Source organism: Corythoichthys intestinalis, chromosome 6 (assembly GCF_030265065.1).
Source record: "Corythoichthys intestinalis isolate RoL2023-P3 chromosome 6, ASM3026506v1, whole genome shotgun sequence".
Taxonomy (NCBI): domain Eukaryota; kingdom Metazoa; phylum Chordata; class Actinopteri; order Syngnathiformes; family Syngnathidae; genus Corythoichthys; species Corythoichthys intestinalis.
The window spans coordinates 7,086,117-7,104,149 of NC_080400.1; the positions used below are offsets into that span (position 1 = coordinate 7,086,117).

Consider the following 18,033-nt stretch of genomic DNA (forward strand, 5'->3'; position numbering starts at 1 on the left):
CCCAAATTTCCTTGCTCTATGTTGAAAAAACCCAATAGGAAAGGCCTTTTTTAAAACTTCTTTCTGTCGCCACTAGTTGGCACTGTAGAGTTGATGCAAATGACCCCTACAAGAACCTTCAGGGTATGACTCTCAACAAACACGGGAAGTTTGGCGCAGATATGTTGTATATCTGCCGAGTTATGACTGTTCAAAGTTTTTTGCGTGACAAATTGTTGACGTTCATTTTCACTTTCCTGTTTGGACCCCTCCGCCTCAACGAAACCTCAATATTTTTCATCAGGCACCTGAACACAGGTCTTAAGGCTCCCCTGATGCAGGTTTGAGGTCAACAGATTTTTTTCCCTTGGAGGAGGAACCTGTCTCGTAAAAAAAGGCATTTCCTGTTCTCACTAGGGGGCGCTAGACCTAATGGGTAATATTTCAATGCACTCGTGTTAAGGGTGGGATACCACACATACATGCCAAATATGAAAAAGATTGAACGTTGTGTCAAGGAACTATAAGTCATTTACTGAATTTGTCATTTTGCCGAAAAAATGGTCGACTTTGGCACCACGCCCAGGTCAGACCCGTGAATGAAAACGCACCATTTTCAAAACTTAAGATTTCATATGTCTCCTGAACAGTCTCACCAATTTTGAAGATGATCCAACTAACTCCCTCGGCGAAAAGGTCTCAAATGTGCACCCTGTAAATCGATAAAAATTTCATATTTGATCCAAAATAACCGATTTCCTGTTGGGTTTGGAATATGCGTGTAAATGCTTTTTTGGAGCGGTTTTGGACAAGGTATAGACCCCCCAAATTTCATTGCTCTACGCTGACAGACCCTAATGTTATAGGCCAATTTTAAAATTTCAAGGGGGCGCCACTGAGCCATTTTGTTATATTTTTTTGCAACGTTGCAAAATTATCGAAATTTACAATTTTCCGGACGTATGTGCAAATTTTGGTGACTTTTCGTGCATGTTCAGGCCTCCAAATTGGCCGTTTTCATTTGCCCTGAAAAAAAAAAAAAATAAATAAAATAAAAAAAAAAAAAATCCTTTGCAAAACAATAGGGCCTTCGCACGCTTAGTGCTCGGGCCCTAATAATAATAATCCTTTGCATTACAATAGGGCCTTCGCACGCCTAGTGCTCGGGCCCTAATTAATTACCTTCGTTTTATGGCTGGGTTGAAACAAAAGCGGTTGCGCGGTGTCTGTGAACAGGGCAGGGTAAAACGGACAAACTAAAAATGGTTTGGGGGCTTCATGCGCCATGAATCTGCTATGGCAGCATATGGACATATTGCTCTATCAAACACAACAGTTGTTTTGGCTTAAAATACAGCAGTTTCTTTTAAAGAGGAGTCTGTGTGTGTTGTCTGTGTTTTCCGCCATATATTAATGAAGATGGCATTCAAACACGGATGAGAAAGGGGAGAAAATAAGTGAAACCTTTGTCTTTTTCCAGTGCTAATCTGAATAAATACATTGAACACAAGAAAAAACAATTAAAACATTTTTTTTTTTTTGGGTGGGGGGCACTACTTCGCGTTTTTTCCCCTATTGCGACGGGTTCTGGTCCCGATTAACCGTGAAAAACGAGGGATCATTGTATTATCACCACGTTGGTGATTTCCTTGTAGACGCTACAACATGTGCTCGTCTGTCAATGATTTTAATCTTTTTTTTTTTTTTTAAGAAAACTTGAATTTTACAGACGAAAACATTGAGTAAACGTTGACTAAAATAAGACGAAATCAGTCTGAGTTTTCGTCAGCAAAAACTAGACGTAGACAAACACATTTTGAAATGACTAAAGTATGACTAAAAGTAGTTAGTATTTTGTCAAAAGCAGTGAGACTAAGATGAAAATTAAAAGGTCTGCCAAAAACAACACTGCTTCTCACCTTGTTTTGATTAGGTCATCACAAGGGGACTTTTGTTCTTCACACTTTTCGGCGGTAAACTTTCGCTCGTTTTACCTAAAACCGAAAACGCAATTTTAGCTATTTTCGGCAGAATTTTCAGTCACATCTCGAGATTAATCGCATTCATTTATCAATAAATTGTGATGATTATCTGAGATTAAATCATTGGCAGATTGTTTGATTGCTGAATGGCCCTCCCAGTTCAAACGGATCGGACATCTATCGCTGCCAATGAATGAAAATGACTTATTCCAAGAAAATATGTCTTGATTCGTATTTTTTAATCATCACCAATTTTTAAAAATTCTGTCGTCTTTGGTATTTTTGCAGACGTCCACAGTTGGCTGGTGACCTTCGGCTTCCAGCTGTACAACGTCATCCCCGGCTACCGCAAGCCAAACACGGACACGGTGGAGCCGTCCTACGAACTGCTCCGAACGCAGATCAAGACCCAGGAGTGGGACAGCACCAAGGTGAGAGCTTCCCGTCTTGACATCATTAGCCAGAAAGACACGCTCCGTCGACACAATCCCAGAGGAAGCGCCAACTATCGGGTCCCGCCGACATGGCCCGCTGAGCCGAGCCCCGGCCTCTTGTCCTCATCTCGGGGAACGGGGGTCAAGCTAAACAGCCCTTGTAATTGTCCTGCCATTAGGGAAATTCACTCTCCATTCCCTCCACCACCGGCCATTGATTTCATCTCAAGTCTTACACCCTCAGTCAAGGTCTGCGAATTAGCAGACATGCTCCGATTCCCGCTTAAAAGTCGCCCCCGCCCCCTATCCCTCCATCAGCTGAATTATTGAGGAGGCCACTCTTGTCGCTAGGGCTTCGGTTACAGCGAGACGAGCGAACGCCGCCCGTCAGCTTGGTGTCGGCAGACACTCTGGCTGCCACCTTAACTCGGTGTCATCCATTAGTGAGCGGTGATCTGATGGCATGGCTGCATTTCGCGGAGAAAAGTCAGCAAGTATTCGAAATCAAAACTGGCGTGTATGTTGGCTGTTAGCCACTATCAATCGTAACTTGGACTGCCACAAACAATTATTTTGATAGTCGACTAATCGCCAATTGTTTTTCCATTAGTTGACTAATTATCTCATTTCATAATTAGCTCTTTTTTTCCTTTTGTGTTATATTTGAAAACTAAATACAATTTGCAAAATAAATAAATAAATAAATCAAGATTACAATTTTTTTTTATTTTAAAAAATGTTTTTAAAAAAAATTAAAACTTTTTTATAATACTAAATCTAAATCTAAAATATTGTATAAAATAAAAACAAAATAGTTGTTGATTCATTTGATACAGGGGTATATCCATATTTCGTTTAAAAAAAAAAAAAAAGAAAAAAGTAAAAAAGTATTCACTCGCATATTTTAAACTTTTAAACAAATTACGTCACAATGAAAAAAATTGTGTCTGTAAATGCCTTCCTCATAACTATGGCTTAATTTTATTTTTTTTATTTTTTTGTTTCTGTCGCATTTTCCCCAATATGTTAATAAATAATTGATCCAAAGAAAAATTGGGGGGGGGGGGGGGGGGTTGGGAACGCTTCAAAGGGTAAATATATGAAAAAGAACATCTCGACCACTCCTTGATGTCTGCGATTTCTGCATCGCGACCCTTGATCTATTACCATGTTTCACCCATAAAATCCCCCAAAAATCCGGCTGTGGCCAGACACATCTGTGTCTTCCCATAGCAAAAATTTGCTACTCATCTGTTGCTTAATCTCGTCTCGTGAGACGAATTTGATCATCTCAAATTGATCTCATTCTCTGCTTATTTGTTTCTGACTTTGTGCTCCTAAGGGTACCCTTAGGAGCAAGTGATGAGTCCAAATGAGCAAAGACATCATTGAGACAAAGGAGATTGATTTGAGAAAACCAGATTGGAGCAATATTTGAGAAGAGAAATCTTCTCAATCTAAAATGAAGTTATGCTTGTATAGCACCTTTCAGGCACTTCAAGCACTTTGACACTCCTCATCCACCTGCTGGTGACACAGTAACGTGGGGTTTAGTGCCTTGTTCAAGGATACGTAGATTATGGAGGACGGAGAATTGAACTCACAACCTCTGGGTTGGGGAGAGACTTCTCGACCACTGAGCTTCGCACGGGCTCAGATGCGCTGTGCTCGAGGTGACGTGGCACATCAATGGAAAGCAACTTCAGAAAGCGTGTAGCAGCGATGAAGCAAATTTATTTTATTTAGCTTCATTTCATAATTTATATATTTCTTTGATACTTTAGAATAAACTTCTAAATCGCAGACATGTTGCCTGTGAGCCAGTAGTTTTAGCAAGACAGCGTTAGCCAGCTTGTTGCTTCTTGCCGTGTTTTGAATACGTCATCAAACAACAGGACTAAGGGCCCAAGTACACCAGATGCATGATCGTTGCGGTTCCGGTCCGACTCCGGTAAAAAATAGCGCCGGAGCCAATCCGTTCCCATTATATCCTATTGTTCAACGTATACCGGCCGCGTCAGTGCTCCGGATTGACTGCAGACTATCTCCGGCGTGCCGCAGCCCGCCGGATGGTATAGGCTATTTTCTATTTTTGCCGGACACGCATCCGACAAAATGGGCGGAGCTGGGCCTGGACGTAACAGCCCAGTTGCTTATTCACGGTTTAAACACCAGCAAACATGGACGAAGAACGTTTCATCATGGAGGAGGAAAGCCACAAAGTGATATACGATGCAGCAGATCGTTATAATAAGGACGGCATTAAAAGGGAAGCTGCAAGGTGTGTTATTCCGGCAATGATATCAAACACACGACGTGCTGACAACTTTGAGCAGAAAAAAAAAAAAAGGAGCGTATCTGAAAGTGGCTCCACTGCAGAAATTCTCGAGCCCGGCGCACACACAATGTCGGTTTGTATACAGAGTCGAGGGGGAAAAGTACGAAAGAGAATAAAGAGACACAAGTTTCGGCCTGGTGGTCTATTCAAGACGTTCTCTCTTTCCTACATTTTACTTGACTTTTCATAGAAAACCCAACAGTTTGCGCTGGGCACAGGAATCTGCAGTGTTGAGACACCAATTCCAAGTATGCAGTTTTTTTAGTTCATGTAGTATATAATTCGCTATCCATTTTATAAATATTACAGATTATTTAACAGTTGTTTATAACAGCTCTATCAGATGTTATATGCCATAAATTTTAAATGTGCACAAAGATATAAACCCACCGACACAACCAAGGGCATAATAGGGCCCTGCCCCCCTAACCCCAACACACGGAGCCCTGATCTCAACATGATGCAGTCAATCTGGAATTAAGAGACAGACATAACTAAAATATCAATATGCAAAGAAAAAATGTGCTCTCTCTCTGCTTCTCTGATGAGTATAGACTCCGTGTGTTTTTCGTTTTTTTAAATGGCACATTATAGCGCGCGATCACGTGAGCGCTCACGAGGGAACGGAGTTGGCGGACCGCAGCCGTGCGCAGCCGGTATGATTTGCCTGGTTTTGACCTACTGCGTGGCACGCACTCAACACTGAGCCGGACCGGAACCGGAACGATCATGCATCTGGTGTATTTGGGCCTTAAGGTTCTTCACACTATTTTGTGGTAAACTTTTGGTCTTCGAAACCAAAACCGATAATGCATTTGTAGCGGCCGACAGTTTTCGGCGCAGAATTTTCGGTCACATCTCCAATTTTTACATTGAACCAGATGTTATTTAATTATTTGACCTATTATATTATTTTCTCAGATTTTGGCACGAGATTAATTAAGGTGTGATTAGACAGAGATGTCAGAGCAGACACTACTCTTTCTTGCAATGAAAGAATCTTGAAAACCCAAAATGAGCAATTGCAGACTGGAATGAGATCAAATTGAGAATAATTTGTGATTTGCAAAATATAGACCCTACTCACCTACGTCACAAAATGGGCATGTCGCTGTTTCCGGCCGCCATATTGTACCTCTTTTTCAGACCTATTCTCATTGTTTTCAATTAGTCGAGCAAGTTATAGAGCAATTCATGGAAGCCCCGGTGTTATCTGACGCTGTAAACTCATTGGATCCGTTGCATAAAAGGCGTTACGTGGAAAAGCTTCAGTTTATCCATTCGCCAGATCCGTATTTGATGCCTAAATCGATGTTTTTCGACCCGCTGGCTTCGCCTGACATCTGATATCCTGATATTTACAACTATCTTGTCCACACAAAATCAGCCTACTCTCACGAAAGTTTGAAAAACTTTAAGAGCTTGGAGGCTTATAAATGCTACGTTGCTGGTTGGGTGAAACAGGTCCTCGTACACGAAAATTCGGCAGGAATCTTGTGCTCGGAAGGTGAGTTACGAAATTTTCAATTCAAAATCTTTTGTTCTTGCTAACATCCACTGTCAAGTCTAATGTATTTCATATCATTTGTCAATGGAGCTAGGGCTTTTAATGTTTATATGGTTTAGCGATAGCACTCTCACTGTATACATATATAATACGTAATAAATATGAAGTGCGATAGCACTACTCCAGATTGTCCCTAGTTGAATTTATTTTTTGGCTTTTGACCTCAATAGTGAAATTGTAAATTAATTCTATGACAACTGTCTGATTATCCCCTTATAATTATATATTTTCAGGTAGTTCATTCACAACGTCTGAGTGTATGTTGTCGGCGATTAGCCTAGCAATGTTCTTAATTGTGGTTCTCAGCCCAAAACCCTCTAAATATATATTAAATGCATCTTACCAGATATAAAATGACTACTACGTAATCTGTGGTAGTCGTTTGGAGCCCAGTTTTCTCGTCGAATTGCAGCAGTCAATCTCGGTCTCCTCTTCGGGTCTCTCGGAATACGGTAAAAATTCAAGTCTCTCCGTCTATCTTCTCTGTTTTTGCAACCGACCGCCACACACGACTTCACCATTTTGATTATTAATGTTAACGAGCAGAAAAACACGCCATAATAGGAGGAATTTACGAAGCGCTAATGCATTAACATGACTAGTATCCGGATAACATGGCGCGGGGGCGTGGCTGTGACGTCACGTGAGTAGGGTCTATAGGGGTTGCTTGGCGAGATCAGTAAAAGAGGCAGCTTTGAGGCATGTTAAAGAAATAAAACACTTTCCTCATCCATATCTTTCACTGAGACATTACTGAGATTGTGATTTTAAGTAAGGAGATAAAATTGAGGCACATTTGAGATCAACACAAGTACTCATAGTTGTCTCTTGGTGAGATCTTGGAAGAAGACAGCTGTGAGACTTTATTGAGAAATCGTGCTAATAGAACTTTTCTCAAGACCTTCTCATGCAATGCTTTTCATTGTGACGTAATTTGTTTAAAAGTTTAAAATATGCGAGTGAATATTTTATTTTATTTTTTTAACTAAATATTAGAGATCAATTATTGATTCTAAGCTAAAAATGACACACATTTTGAATAATAAATATGCCGTAATTTCCCGACTATAAGGCACACCTCAAATTTACTTGTAAAATCTAAGGAAAATGATTGTACCCGTGTATAACGAGCACCCTAATTTTAGCACCAATAAATAGAAGAATACAAGAAAACAGAGCTCGTGTACAGATACAGAAATATCATTTTACTGACTGATGAAACATAGCACAAGCATAGCACATTACCGTAAACTAACAATATGTACGGTAATAATATAATCTGATAACTTCTTGAATTTACCAGAATCCAGGAGAAAACAAAACAAATGTGACTTTTCTTTTAAAGGCTGCTGTATAACTTGCTCGTTTCATCATGATGAATAAATGTTTCCTCCATGGATTGATACGGTAAAATGAAAGTGAGAGCGTAAGTCGGAAATCCGAGAGAGCTCATTGCTGTCGACACGACAGTAACAATAGGAACTATTGTTATTTGGGTTCGAGTTTCCCGAGGGACAGATATAGTTGACGGACACACACAGGAAGTCTGTGTTGTTACGTTTGTTATGGTCCGAGTTGCGGAGCTGCAATAAACGTTGACTCAAATGAGTTCAAGAAACTAAATTCTGTGCTTTATGAAGAGTGAAAAAAGCAGAATTTAACACAGACGAAATCATTCGGCCAATCAGAGTGAAGTATTACCGAAACAAAATGGTGACGTCACGTACCGTAATGGTCGGCAACGGATCGCCGCATGTGTTTCTTCAACACAACATGGCCGTGTCAATTAAAAAAAAAAATCTGTTTATATATATATATATATTTCTGTCTCCATCCATATACCCATGTATAATGCGCACCATGATTTTACAAGTTGATTTGGGGGGAAAAAAGCGCGCGTTATGTTCGGGAAATTACGGTAATTACTTACCTTCTTTTTATGGCTAGGTTGAAACAAAAGCGGTTGCGCGACGTCTGTAAACGGGGGTTCTCAGGGTAAAACGGAAAAATTAAAAATAGTTCGGGGGCTTCATGCGCCATGAATCTGCTATGGCAGCATATAGACATATTGTTCTATCAAACACAACAGTTCTTTTGGCTTAAAAGACAGCAGTTTCTTTTAAAGAGGAGTGCCAGAGTAGAAACTGCTTTTTCAGCCTTGTCTGAGTTTTCCACCATATGATACTTCTGCTGCCTTCTTGTGTATGGAGTCACTGGAGTGCCAAAATTAGAAATAAATGAATGAATAAATAAATGAATGAATAAATAAATATAAAGAGAAATATATATATAAATATATAAATAAATAAATGAATAGGTAAATAAATGAACGAATAAATAAATATAAAGAGAAAAAAATATAAATAAATAAAAATATAACGGTATACTTTGTCATTGACATTTACTTTTGGTCATTAACAACCACAAACGGAAAAAACAATGACAATATTTTTCATTGACTTTTACGTTCTGTTATTGAACACCACAAACGGAAAAAACAATGACAATTGTATTTTTTGCCTTTGCCTTTTCTGTTTTGCTTTCACATTGTCATTGTCATTTGTCAATCGCCTTTCCTTTTCGGGCATGTAAATGGCAAATGCGCAGAGAAACGATCTGTCAATCAAATGATGTTGGGCAGGGCTTTCCAACCAGGAATAGTAGTCGATAACTGATTATTCCTAGTTTACCTGAAAGAAAGTGACGTCGGTTATCGAGTTGCACGTGCGGTTTTTATGGATAGGATAGACTGGATAGATATGGATATGGATAGACTTTTTACGTGATAGATTCAACGATAGAAATACATTTTTCTAGACCAGTAAAAAATTATATTATGAAATATATTATTCGACACACATGCCAGACCATTCAAAGAATAATTATTTTCTATGTCCGAATCTTCCCGTTTATAATCATGACGACATTGGAGTGGCGTAGTGCAGTCACACAAAACAGCCGCGGTCGCGCTTGGGTACCACTTGTTGAAAATTGCTTATGAACGGCCCTTCGAGTTGTATTTTCTACTGAAGAACTGGGATTTTATCATGATACCAGAGTTTCAAAATGTTGTAACATGGGAAGGCAGCATCAGTTTACTTTTTTTTTTTTTTTTTTTTTTTAGCATAGTACAAACTAAGGAAGTCTATAACACTGACGTAAATAATAATGACGTACTGACGTAATAATGCAGCAAACTTTGACCCTGGAGAATGGTGTATACAGTATGTACAATGAACATTTACAGTGTTATTTATGTATTTGTATGTATTTATGTATCAGGAAAGACAATTAGTACGATGCAGTTTAAGTTTAGATTTCCAATGTGGGCAATCTCACTTGTGTGCACATCCAACAAAGATGGCAGACTCATTTTCTTTTCTTGCTCGTTGTGTGAACCTCACCCAAGGTGCCAATCTACAAAGCGGCAAAGGCAACAGAGGAAATGGCTTTTTGAATCCAAAGACATTTGCATTTCAAATATTTCCAGGGGAGATATGTCAGAAAAAGTCGTGGTTGTAGATTAGACGGAATAAATAAAAAACGCCCCCCCCCCATCCCGTAGCTCCTCTAATTCAAAGGTGTCGCGAGTCTTTTCTCACCACATCAGAAGTTGTTCTTCTAATCAACACTTTGAAAACAAAAACGGGGATTTTGATTCCTAGGCAATAACTCATACCACACGATTGATTGTCGAGATGCGAATGTTTTGCAGCACTTTTCCAAATTGACAGCTCTAAATTAATAACTTGATCTGTGGGCGTATCACTTATGTTTGACATCATCGGATTCTTAACGCATTGGCTGCCATTGACGAAGATAGATGTCCAATCCATTTGAAGTGGCAGTGATCATTAGCTGTCAACCTTTCCGGTCAAAATGGATTGGATGTTTAGTACAGTCAATGGCATCCAATGAGTAAATTACTTTATAGATCATGAAGTTATGACACACAAAACTACCACAAATAAAACAAAAACAAATTAGATTGATCACAATAATTCATCGATAGATTTGGCCCGATTGAGATTAATTACAGAAACATTTTTAAAAATATCTACTCATGACACTGAAAGATAACATAAGTAAAACAAGAAAAATAGATTAATCAAATTAATTCATCAATAAATTTGTCACGATTAATCGAGATTAATTACTTAGAAATGTGTGACAAAATATAGATATTCATAACACCGAAAAAAAAAAAAGAAGTGTAACAACAACAATAGATAATAATAATTATTCGATAAATTGATGCGATTAATCGAGATTAATGACAGAAAAATGTTGGATCAAATCTTTTTTTTTTAATATATATATCTATTCATGACACTAAAAAATAATATAAGTTAAACAAGAAAAATAGATTAATCGAATGAATTCATCAATAACTGTGTCACGATTGAGATAAATTACAGAAAGATGTGTGATTATATCAGTTTTTAGAAATGTACTCATGACACTGAAAAAAACAAGTATAGCAAAAAAATTAGATTAATCCCATTAATTCATCGAAAAATTTTGCATGATTAATCGAGGTTAATTGCACAAACATTTTGGATTAAATCATTTAAAAATATATATATATCTATTCATGACACTAAAAAAATATTAGTGAAACAAGAAAAATAGATTAATCGATTTCACCCGATTAATTGAGATTATTTAATGAAAAATGTTGGATTAAATATTTTATTTTTTTTTTGTATAATATATTCATAACAAAAAGAAAAGTGTAACAAGAAAAATAGATGAATCACGTTAATTATTCAATAAGTTTGACACGATTAATGGAGATTAATTACAGGAAAATGTTGGATTAAATCGTTTTTTTTTTTTTATCTTCTCATGACACTTAAAAATAACAAGTAAAACAGGAAAAATAGATTAATCAAATTAATCAATAAATTTGTCACGATTAATCGAGATTAATTACTTTGAAATGTGTGACAAAATCATTTTTTTAATAAATTCATAACACCGAAAAAAAAAATGTAACAAGATAAATAGATTAATCAAATTAATTATTCGATAAACTTGACACGATTAATCGAGATTAATTACAGAAAAATGTTGGATTAAATCGTTTTTTTTTTTTATATCTACTCATGACACTGAAAAATAAGTAAAACAAGAAAAATAGAATAATAAAATTAATTAATTAATAAATTTGTCAAGATTAATCGAGATTACTAAGAAATGTGTGACAAAATCGTTTTTTTTTTCTATATATATTCATAGCACCGAAGAAAAAAACAAGTGTAACAAGAAAAATAGATGTATCACATTAATTATTCGATAAATTTGACACGACTATTCGAGATTAATTACAGAAAAATGTTGGATTAAATCGGGTTTTTTTTGTTTGTTTGTTTGTTTTTATATCTACTCATGACACTGAAAAATAATATAAGTTAAACAAGAAAAATAGATTAATCGAATGAATTCAACAATAAATTTGTCACAATTGAGATTGATTACAGAAATATGTGTGATTATATCAGTTTTTAGAAATGTACTCATGACACTGAAAAATAACGAGTATAACAAGAACAATAGATTAATCACATTAATTCATCGAAAGATTTTGCATGATTAATCAAGATTAATTACATAAAAATGTTGGATTAAATCATTTAAAAATATATATCTATTCACGACACTAAAAAATAGCATACGTGAAACAAGAAAAATAGATTAATCGAATTCATTCACCAATAAATGTGTCACCATTAATCGAGATTAATGAGTTAATCTTGATTATTCAGTACAATTTATCGGTGAAGTCACACCATCAATCGTCTTTTTTTGTTGTTTTGCTTGTTGCCATGAGTATATTTTTAATCAAAATAATTAGTAGTCAATGGCAGCCTACATATTAGTTCATTTGAATTGACAGTGACAATTTATACTAGAGACTGCAAATCCATGGTATTAAATGCTTTTTTGGGGGTTATATTTGGATTTTTAATGCAGGAATTTTTTTTAAATGTCAGTGGTAGTGAATGAGTTAACCTTGTTTAATCGTCACAATTTATGAGGTGCTTTTTTTGTTTTGTTTTGTGAATATATGCAAAGAAAAAGATATTTGATGACAGTGCATGAGTTACTCTCAATTAATCTTCATCCATTTTTTGTGGTATTTTTTTCCATAAATACTAAAAAATGAATCAATAATCAATGGCAGTGAATGAGTTGATCTCAATTAATCATCAGAATGTACCGATAGATTAATTCCGACTAATCTGTTTTTTTCTTGTCTCACATTAATTCATCGAAAAATTTTGCATGATTAATCGAGATTAATTATTCAAAAATGTTGGATTAAATCATTAGGGGAAAAAATTATCTATTCATGATACTAAAAAATAGTATTAGTGAAACAAGAAAAATAGATTAATCGATTTGGCCTGATTGAGATTAATTAGTGATGAATGTTGGATTAAATTGTTGTTGTTTTTTTTTTAATATCTACTCTTGAAACTGAAAAATAACATACTGTAAATAAAACAGGAAAAATTGATTAATCAAATTATTTCATCAATAAATTGGATCTCAATTAATCGTCGGAATGTACCGATAGATTAATTGCGATTAATCATTTTTTTCTTGTTTCACTAGTATTTTTTTATAACTATGAATTCAAAACATGAAACAATCGCCAAGGATAGTGGATGAGTTAATAGGCATCTTACTGTATTTCCTCAAATGGAAATTTTCATTTAAGGGTCATTGATCACGTTCCAGTCACGTGCCTATTAAAGTGGGAAGCACGGACAAACAATCTGTAATGATTGTTCCAGCGCAAATTGCTCCCATCTTGTGGTTCTGGCCCAGCGATTTGACCTTTTTCTTATCTTTTATTCTATGGGAAAAATAGGATCTGGTTTCATTTACTTTTGCTTCGCTGGCCAAGCATGAAAAATGGCTGTTGAGGGTCCGGACAGATGAGGTCCTGTGCCGTGCGAGGCTGGCATTTTGGGTCACGCCTATGCTGCGCATGATGGTACGCTCCGGGAGGTACGCCGTGGGGCGGAGGAACAGGGGGGCATGTCCCCCTTCTGCCCCGTCTGCTCGTAGGACAGATGACCCGGTCTTGTTGATGGCACAGTAAACAAATATGGACTGATGGGGTAGATCAGGCATGTTTCCATTGCTTGCCTACTCATCCTCACATCAAACTCCTCTCCAGACTACTTCCCTGCCCCAAGCTACCGTTGCGATGAACTGCAATAGTTGACAAAAACAAGAATCAGGCAAGAAGGCGAAGGTTTTTGGGGGTTTTTTTTTTACAGGCATCTCCTGCCTTTTCCAAAAATCATTTATTAGAGTCTGTTTTCTTAATCCTTTTAAGCACCAAAGTTTGCGACAAGCAACATTGTCGTCTTTAACAGACCAGAGCCTCAAATATTGTTCCTCATGTAGTGACTTATTTCCACCAAAAGATGGCGGATGTCTTGTAATTAGGGCCCGACCACCAACACGGTGCGAAGGCCCTATAGACCCAACTCACCTACGTCACAAAATGACGTGTCGCTGTATCCGGCCGCCATATTGTCCATCATTTTTTAGACCTGTTCTCATTGTTTTCAATTAGTCGTGCAAGTTATAGAGCAATTCATGGAAGCCCTAGTGTTATCTGACGCTGTAAACTCATTGGATGCGTTATGTGGAAAAGCTTCAGTCTATCCATTCACCAGATCCATATTTGATGCCTAAATCAATATTTTTCGACCCGCTGTCTTCGCCCTCTCTGCCTGACATCTGCTACCCTGATATCTACAACTATCTTGTCCACACAAAATCAGCCTATTCCCACAAAAGTTTGAAAAACTTTAAGAGCAGCACTCTAAGCCAGGGGTCCCCATCTGCCGGGCCGCGGACCGGTGTCCGCGGCGCAATTGCTACCGGGCCGCACAGAAATAATAATTTGATAACGACCGCATTCCGGCCGAATTAACCCTGTGCCCCTGCTTAACACACCAATATCCCTGTCTACTCTAGATATAATACTACGGGATAGAAATCAATTGATTGGACCGCTAGCAGTACATCTTGTTTGTGTATATAATATATCTATGAGCGCTTGTCCTCGATAATAACGTATTACTAGGCCGCGGGCGCAGCACATTTGTTCCCGGAAATACTTAGCCCCCACGAGCGAAGATGACTGGAAAACAGACATCTTTGGAGATATTTTTACTGCGAAAAGTGCACCTGACGAGCCTACAACCTCGGAGACCTACGAACTGCGAAGGAGTGGATTTGTGACCCGTTTGTGAATAAACCCAGTGATTCGAGCATGTCTGTGCAGCAGGAGGATCAACTTCTAGAGATCGCAAATGACGGCAACCTTATTAAACATACATTTGAGACAACAACTCTACCGAGGTTCTGTATTAAAGTCATTCCGGAATATCCTGACATCGCTACGAGAGCACCTTGCTACAATTTCCAAAATCGTATCTTTGTGAAGCGGGCTTCTTAATACTTAACGACAAGGCGAAATCGTTAATGGTGAGAGCGGTATGCAGTTGTGTGCAGCTAACATGGCAGGATGTATCTGTGGAAAACTTTTCTACAAGTCCTTCCATGATCAAATGTAAGTTAATATTCCTTTCTTTCAAGAAAGTTTGTAGAGTTTACTTTGGAATCGCTGCATTTGCCCATTTTGCTTTATGCAAAATTTGCATTATGTTTAACGTTACGCGCATGTGCAGAACCGCATCGTTGCAATTTTTGATGGGTTGCAAAATTTGTCAGAACACCGGTCCGTGAAAAAAAGACCCAAATAACACCGGTCCGTGGTGCAAAAAAGGTTGGGGACCCCTGCTCTAAGCAACATTACATTACCCCGTGTGACCCTTTACTTCCAATTTTCTAAAATGGCGACAATCGATTAAAAAAAAAAAAAAAAAAAGTCGCGGAAGATACGCAACGAGAAATTAAAGCAACTTGAAGCTAATTTAATTTCACAGCAGCAGTATTTCGCAAGTGCCCGAGGGTCGAAAGAGAACGCCACACAGGCGAGATTGTTGAAATTATGTATTTAAAAAAAATAATAATAATAAAGCAACTGTGACACACAGAAGGGCTTGCTAAAATTTCTTTAAATGTATTGTTCTACATAAATCAGCCCAGGTAGCCCCCCACATTTTTACCACACCAAATCAGGCCCCCTTTGCAAAAAGTTTGGACACCCCTGTTTAACCGATGATCCGTAGACGAGGCCAGCTTCTTTCACTTGTTACCAGCTAAATATTATTCAAAAAATAAAGATGGTGGAAGAAATAAGCATCTTGAATTTGAAACGGTATGTTGTCAGGGATTAGCCTAGTAATGATCTTAATTGTGGTTGTCAGCCCAAAACCCTCTAAATATTGATTAAATGCATTTTACCAGATATAAAATGACTACTATATAATCTGTGGTAGTCGTTTGGAGCCCAGTTTTCTTGTCGAATTGCAGCAGTCCATCTCGCTCTCCTCTCCGGGTCTCTCGGAATACGGTAAAACTTCAAGTCTCTCCGTCTATCTTCTCTGTTTTTGCAACCGACCACCACACACACCTTCACCATTTTGATTATTAATGTTAACGAGCAGAAAAACACACCATAATAGGAGGAATTTACGAAGTGGTAATGCATTAAAACGATTAGACAGACAACATGGCGCGGGGGCGTGGCTGTGACGTCACGTGAGTAGGGTCTATTGTTCTGCAAAGGATTATTATTCTTGCTTCATGGCAAATGAAAATGGCCCTTTTGGAGGTCTTAACCCTTTAACACCTAAGCCTATTTTGGCCGAATTTGCATGCATTTGATGTTGCCTTTATATTTCAAAGAAAAAATTGTTTACAATGGCCATGTTGGGTCCCTTTTTTCAGGACACCTTGAACTTCATGTCCAAACTGTTGTTTTCTTCACTGACCAATTTTAATCCACATTTTGGACCCAAAAAGACAAAAAAAATCCCAAAATCTTTTTTAAAAATTTGTAATGTTGACGTCCCACTGACAACCAAACGTGCTCGACCAACCGTTTTGAAGCTTGATCGTATTTATTCAACTTGTTTGGATAAACATTCAATAGAAAAAAATAAGATTGAATAGTTTTATGTTTGACAATTCAACACAAACAGCAGGTATGGTCATAGGCGTTTTTGGCCTTTACACATACTATGGTCAAAACAGGTTATATACAGTGCAAAATAGTGAGAAAAGAATTATATATATCATCTAACACAGAAAGGGTTTGGAGGATATCTCTTTGTGAAGTTAGGTGTTGTACCCATCACCTTATCAAAAGTATATACCTACATGCAATCAAGCTTCTGGAACACACATCTACATAAAAATTGAAAAGATTATAGTAAAGAAAAAATATATATAACATTGAAAAAAAGTATTTAAAAAAATATTGACAAGTAGTTCACTTCAATTCAAAATCTGCAGGCATGTGACCCAATAAAGTTGTTTTTTGTTTTGTTTTTGGCGCACTCAATAAAGCTTGAACAGGTCACGGAGCTGCGTCTCACACACAACGTCACACAGCCTACTCTTTCGCCGTTTGCACACTGCCGTCACTTCTATTCGCCGAGACGCCGACTCATGCAAAGAAAAAGACGACAAATACGGCTGATCTTCCTCCTTGAGTTAATGAAATAATGCATTAGCTTGCGCTAAATGTAGTTTTATATTCATTCTGCACGTTTCAAAGTCGCTCGCTCAAACCAACCGGCCGTTGCTTGCGTCGCATGCCTCCCTTTCATTAGTTGGCACCTCGTTCGGAAATTTATTAAAAATGATCACATTCGGTTCGTCCTACTTGACATCAGAACGGCTCTTGGGATATGTAGTCTTTTGTGCTGCTTTCGGTTTTGAAAAAGGACAAGAAATGATGGAAATATGGAGATCGATATATGGTCCATGCAGCGTTTGAATGCATATATATGAGTGCAATAAAACTATAAAACTCAAATGACATTATCTCCCGTTTTTCTTGGTCGATTGACTTCAAATAAAAAGTGGACATCAACTTCCGCACTTTCAAATGAGACCAACCAGCGGCATGTGGGTGACGTAATTACAGCATGACGAAGCTTCAAAGACGACATGCTAAACGCGTCGCTGCCGACACGTTCGGTGTTAAAGGGTTAACATGTTCAAAAACTCACCAAAATTTGCACAAACATGCGAATTCGCGAAAATTTCGATAATTTGGCATTGTTGTAAAAAAAAAAAATGGCTCTGTGGCGCCCCCTGGAATTTTTTAAAAAAGGCCTCTCCATTTAGGTTTTTTCAACGTAGAGTGATGAAATTTGGGAAGTCGATACCTTGGGCCAAAATGCTTCAAAAAGTCTCTTGCACCCATATTCCAAACCCAATAGGAAATCGGGTATTTTGGATTGAATATTGAAAAACATGCCATTTTTGTCGAAAACCAGGGTGCACGTTTGAGACCATTGCGCCAAGGCAGTTAGTGGGATCCTCCTCAAAATTGGTGACACTCTTCATGAGATATATGAGATGTTAAATTATCAAAATGGTGAGTTTTCATTCACGGGCCTGACCTGGGCGGAGTACCAAAATCGGGTTTATTTGGGGATTAGGGTTAGGGTTTAGGGTTAGGGCTTCTTCAGGGCAAATGAAAATGGCCAATTTGAAGTTCTGAACATGCTCGAAAACTCACTATAATTTGCACATATTAAAATGGTGAGTTTTCATTCACGGGCT

The 18,033-nt window shown here is 37.7% G+C and overlaps 1 protein-coding gene across 13 annotated transcripts in view; it reads left to right on the forward strand.

Annotated features, from left to right (window-relative positions):
- Positions 1 to 18,033, forward strand: part of tenm4 (teneurin transmembrane protein 4) — a 630,468-nt gene that overhangs the window by 599,244 nt on the left and 13,191 nt on the right. For all 13 annotated transcript variants that reach the window (XM_057839253.1, XM_057839252.1, XM_057839254.1 and 10 more), the window contains one exon: positions 2,250 to 2,392. In XM_057839253.1, the coding sequence (XP_057695236.1) occupies positions 2,250 to 2,392 (143 nt within the window). The remainder of the gene's footprint in view (positions 1 to 2,249; positions 2,393 to 18,033) is intronic.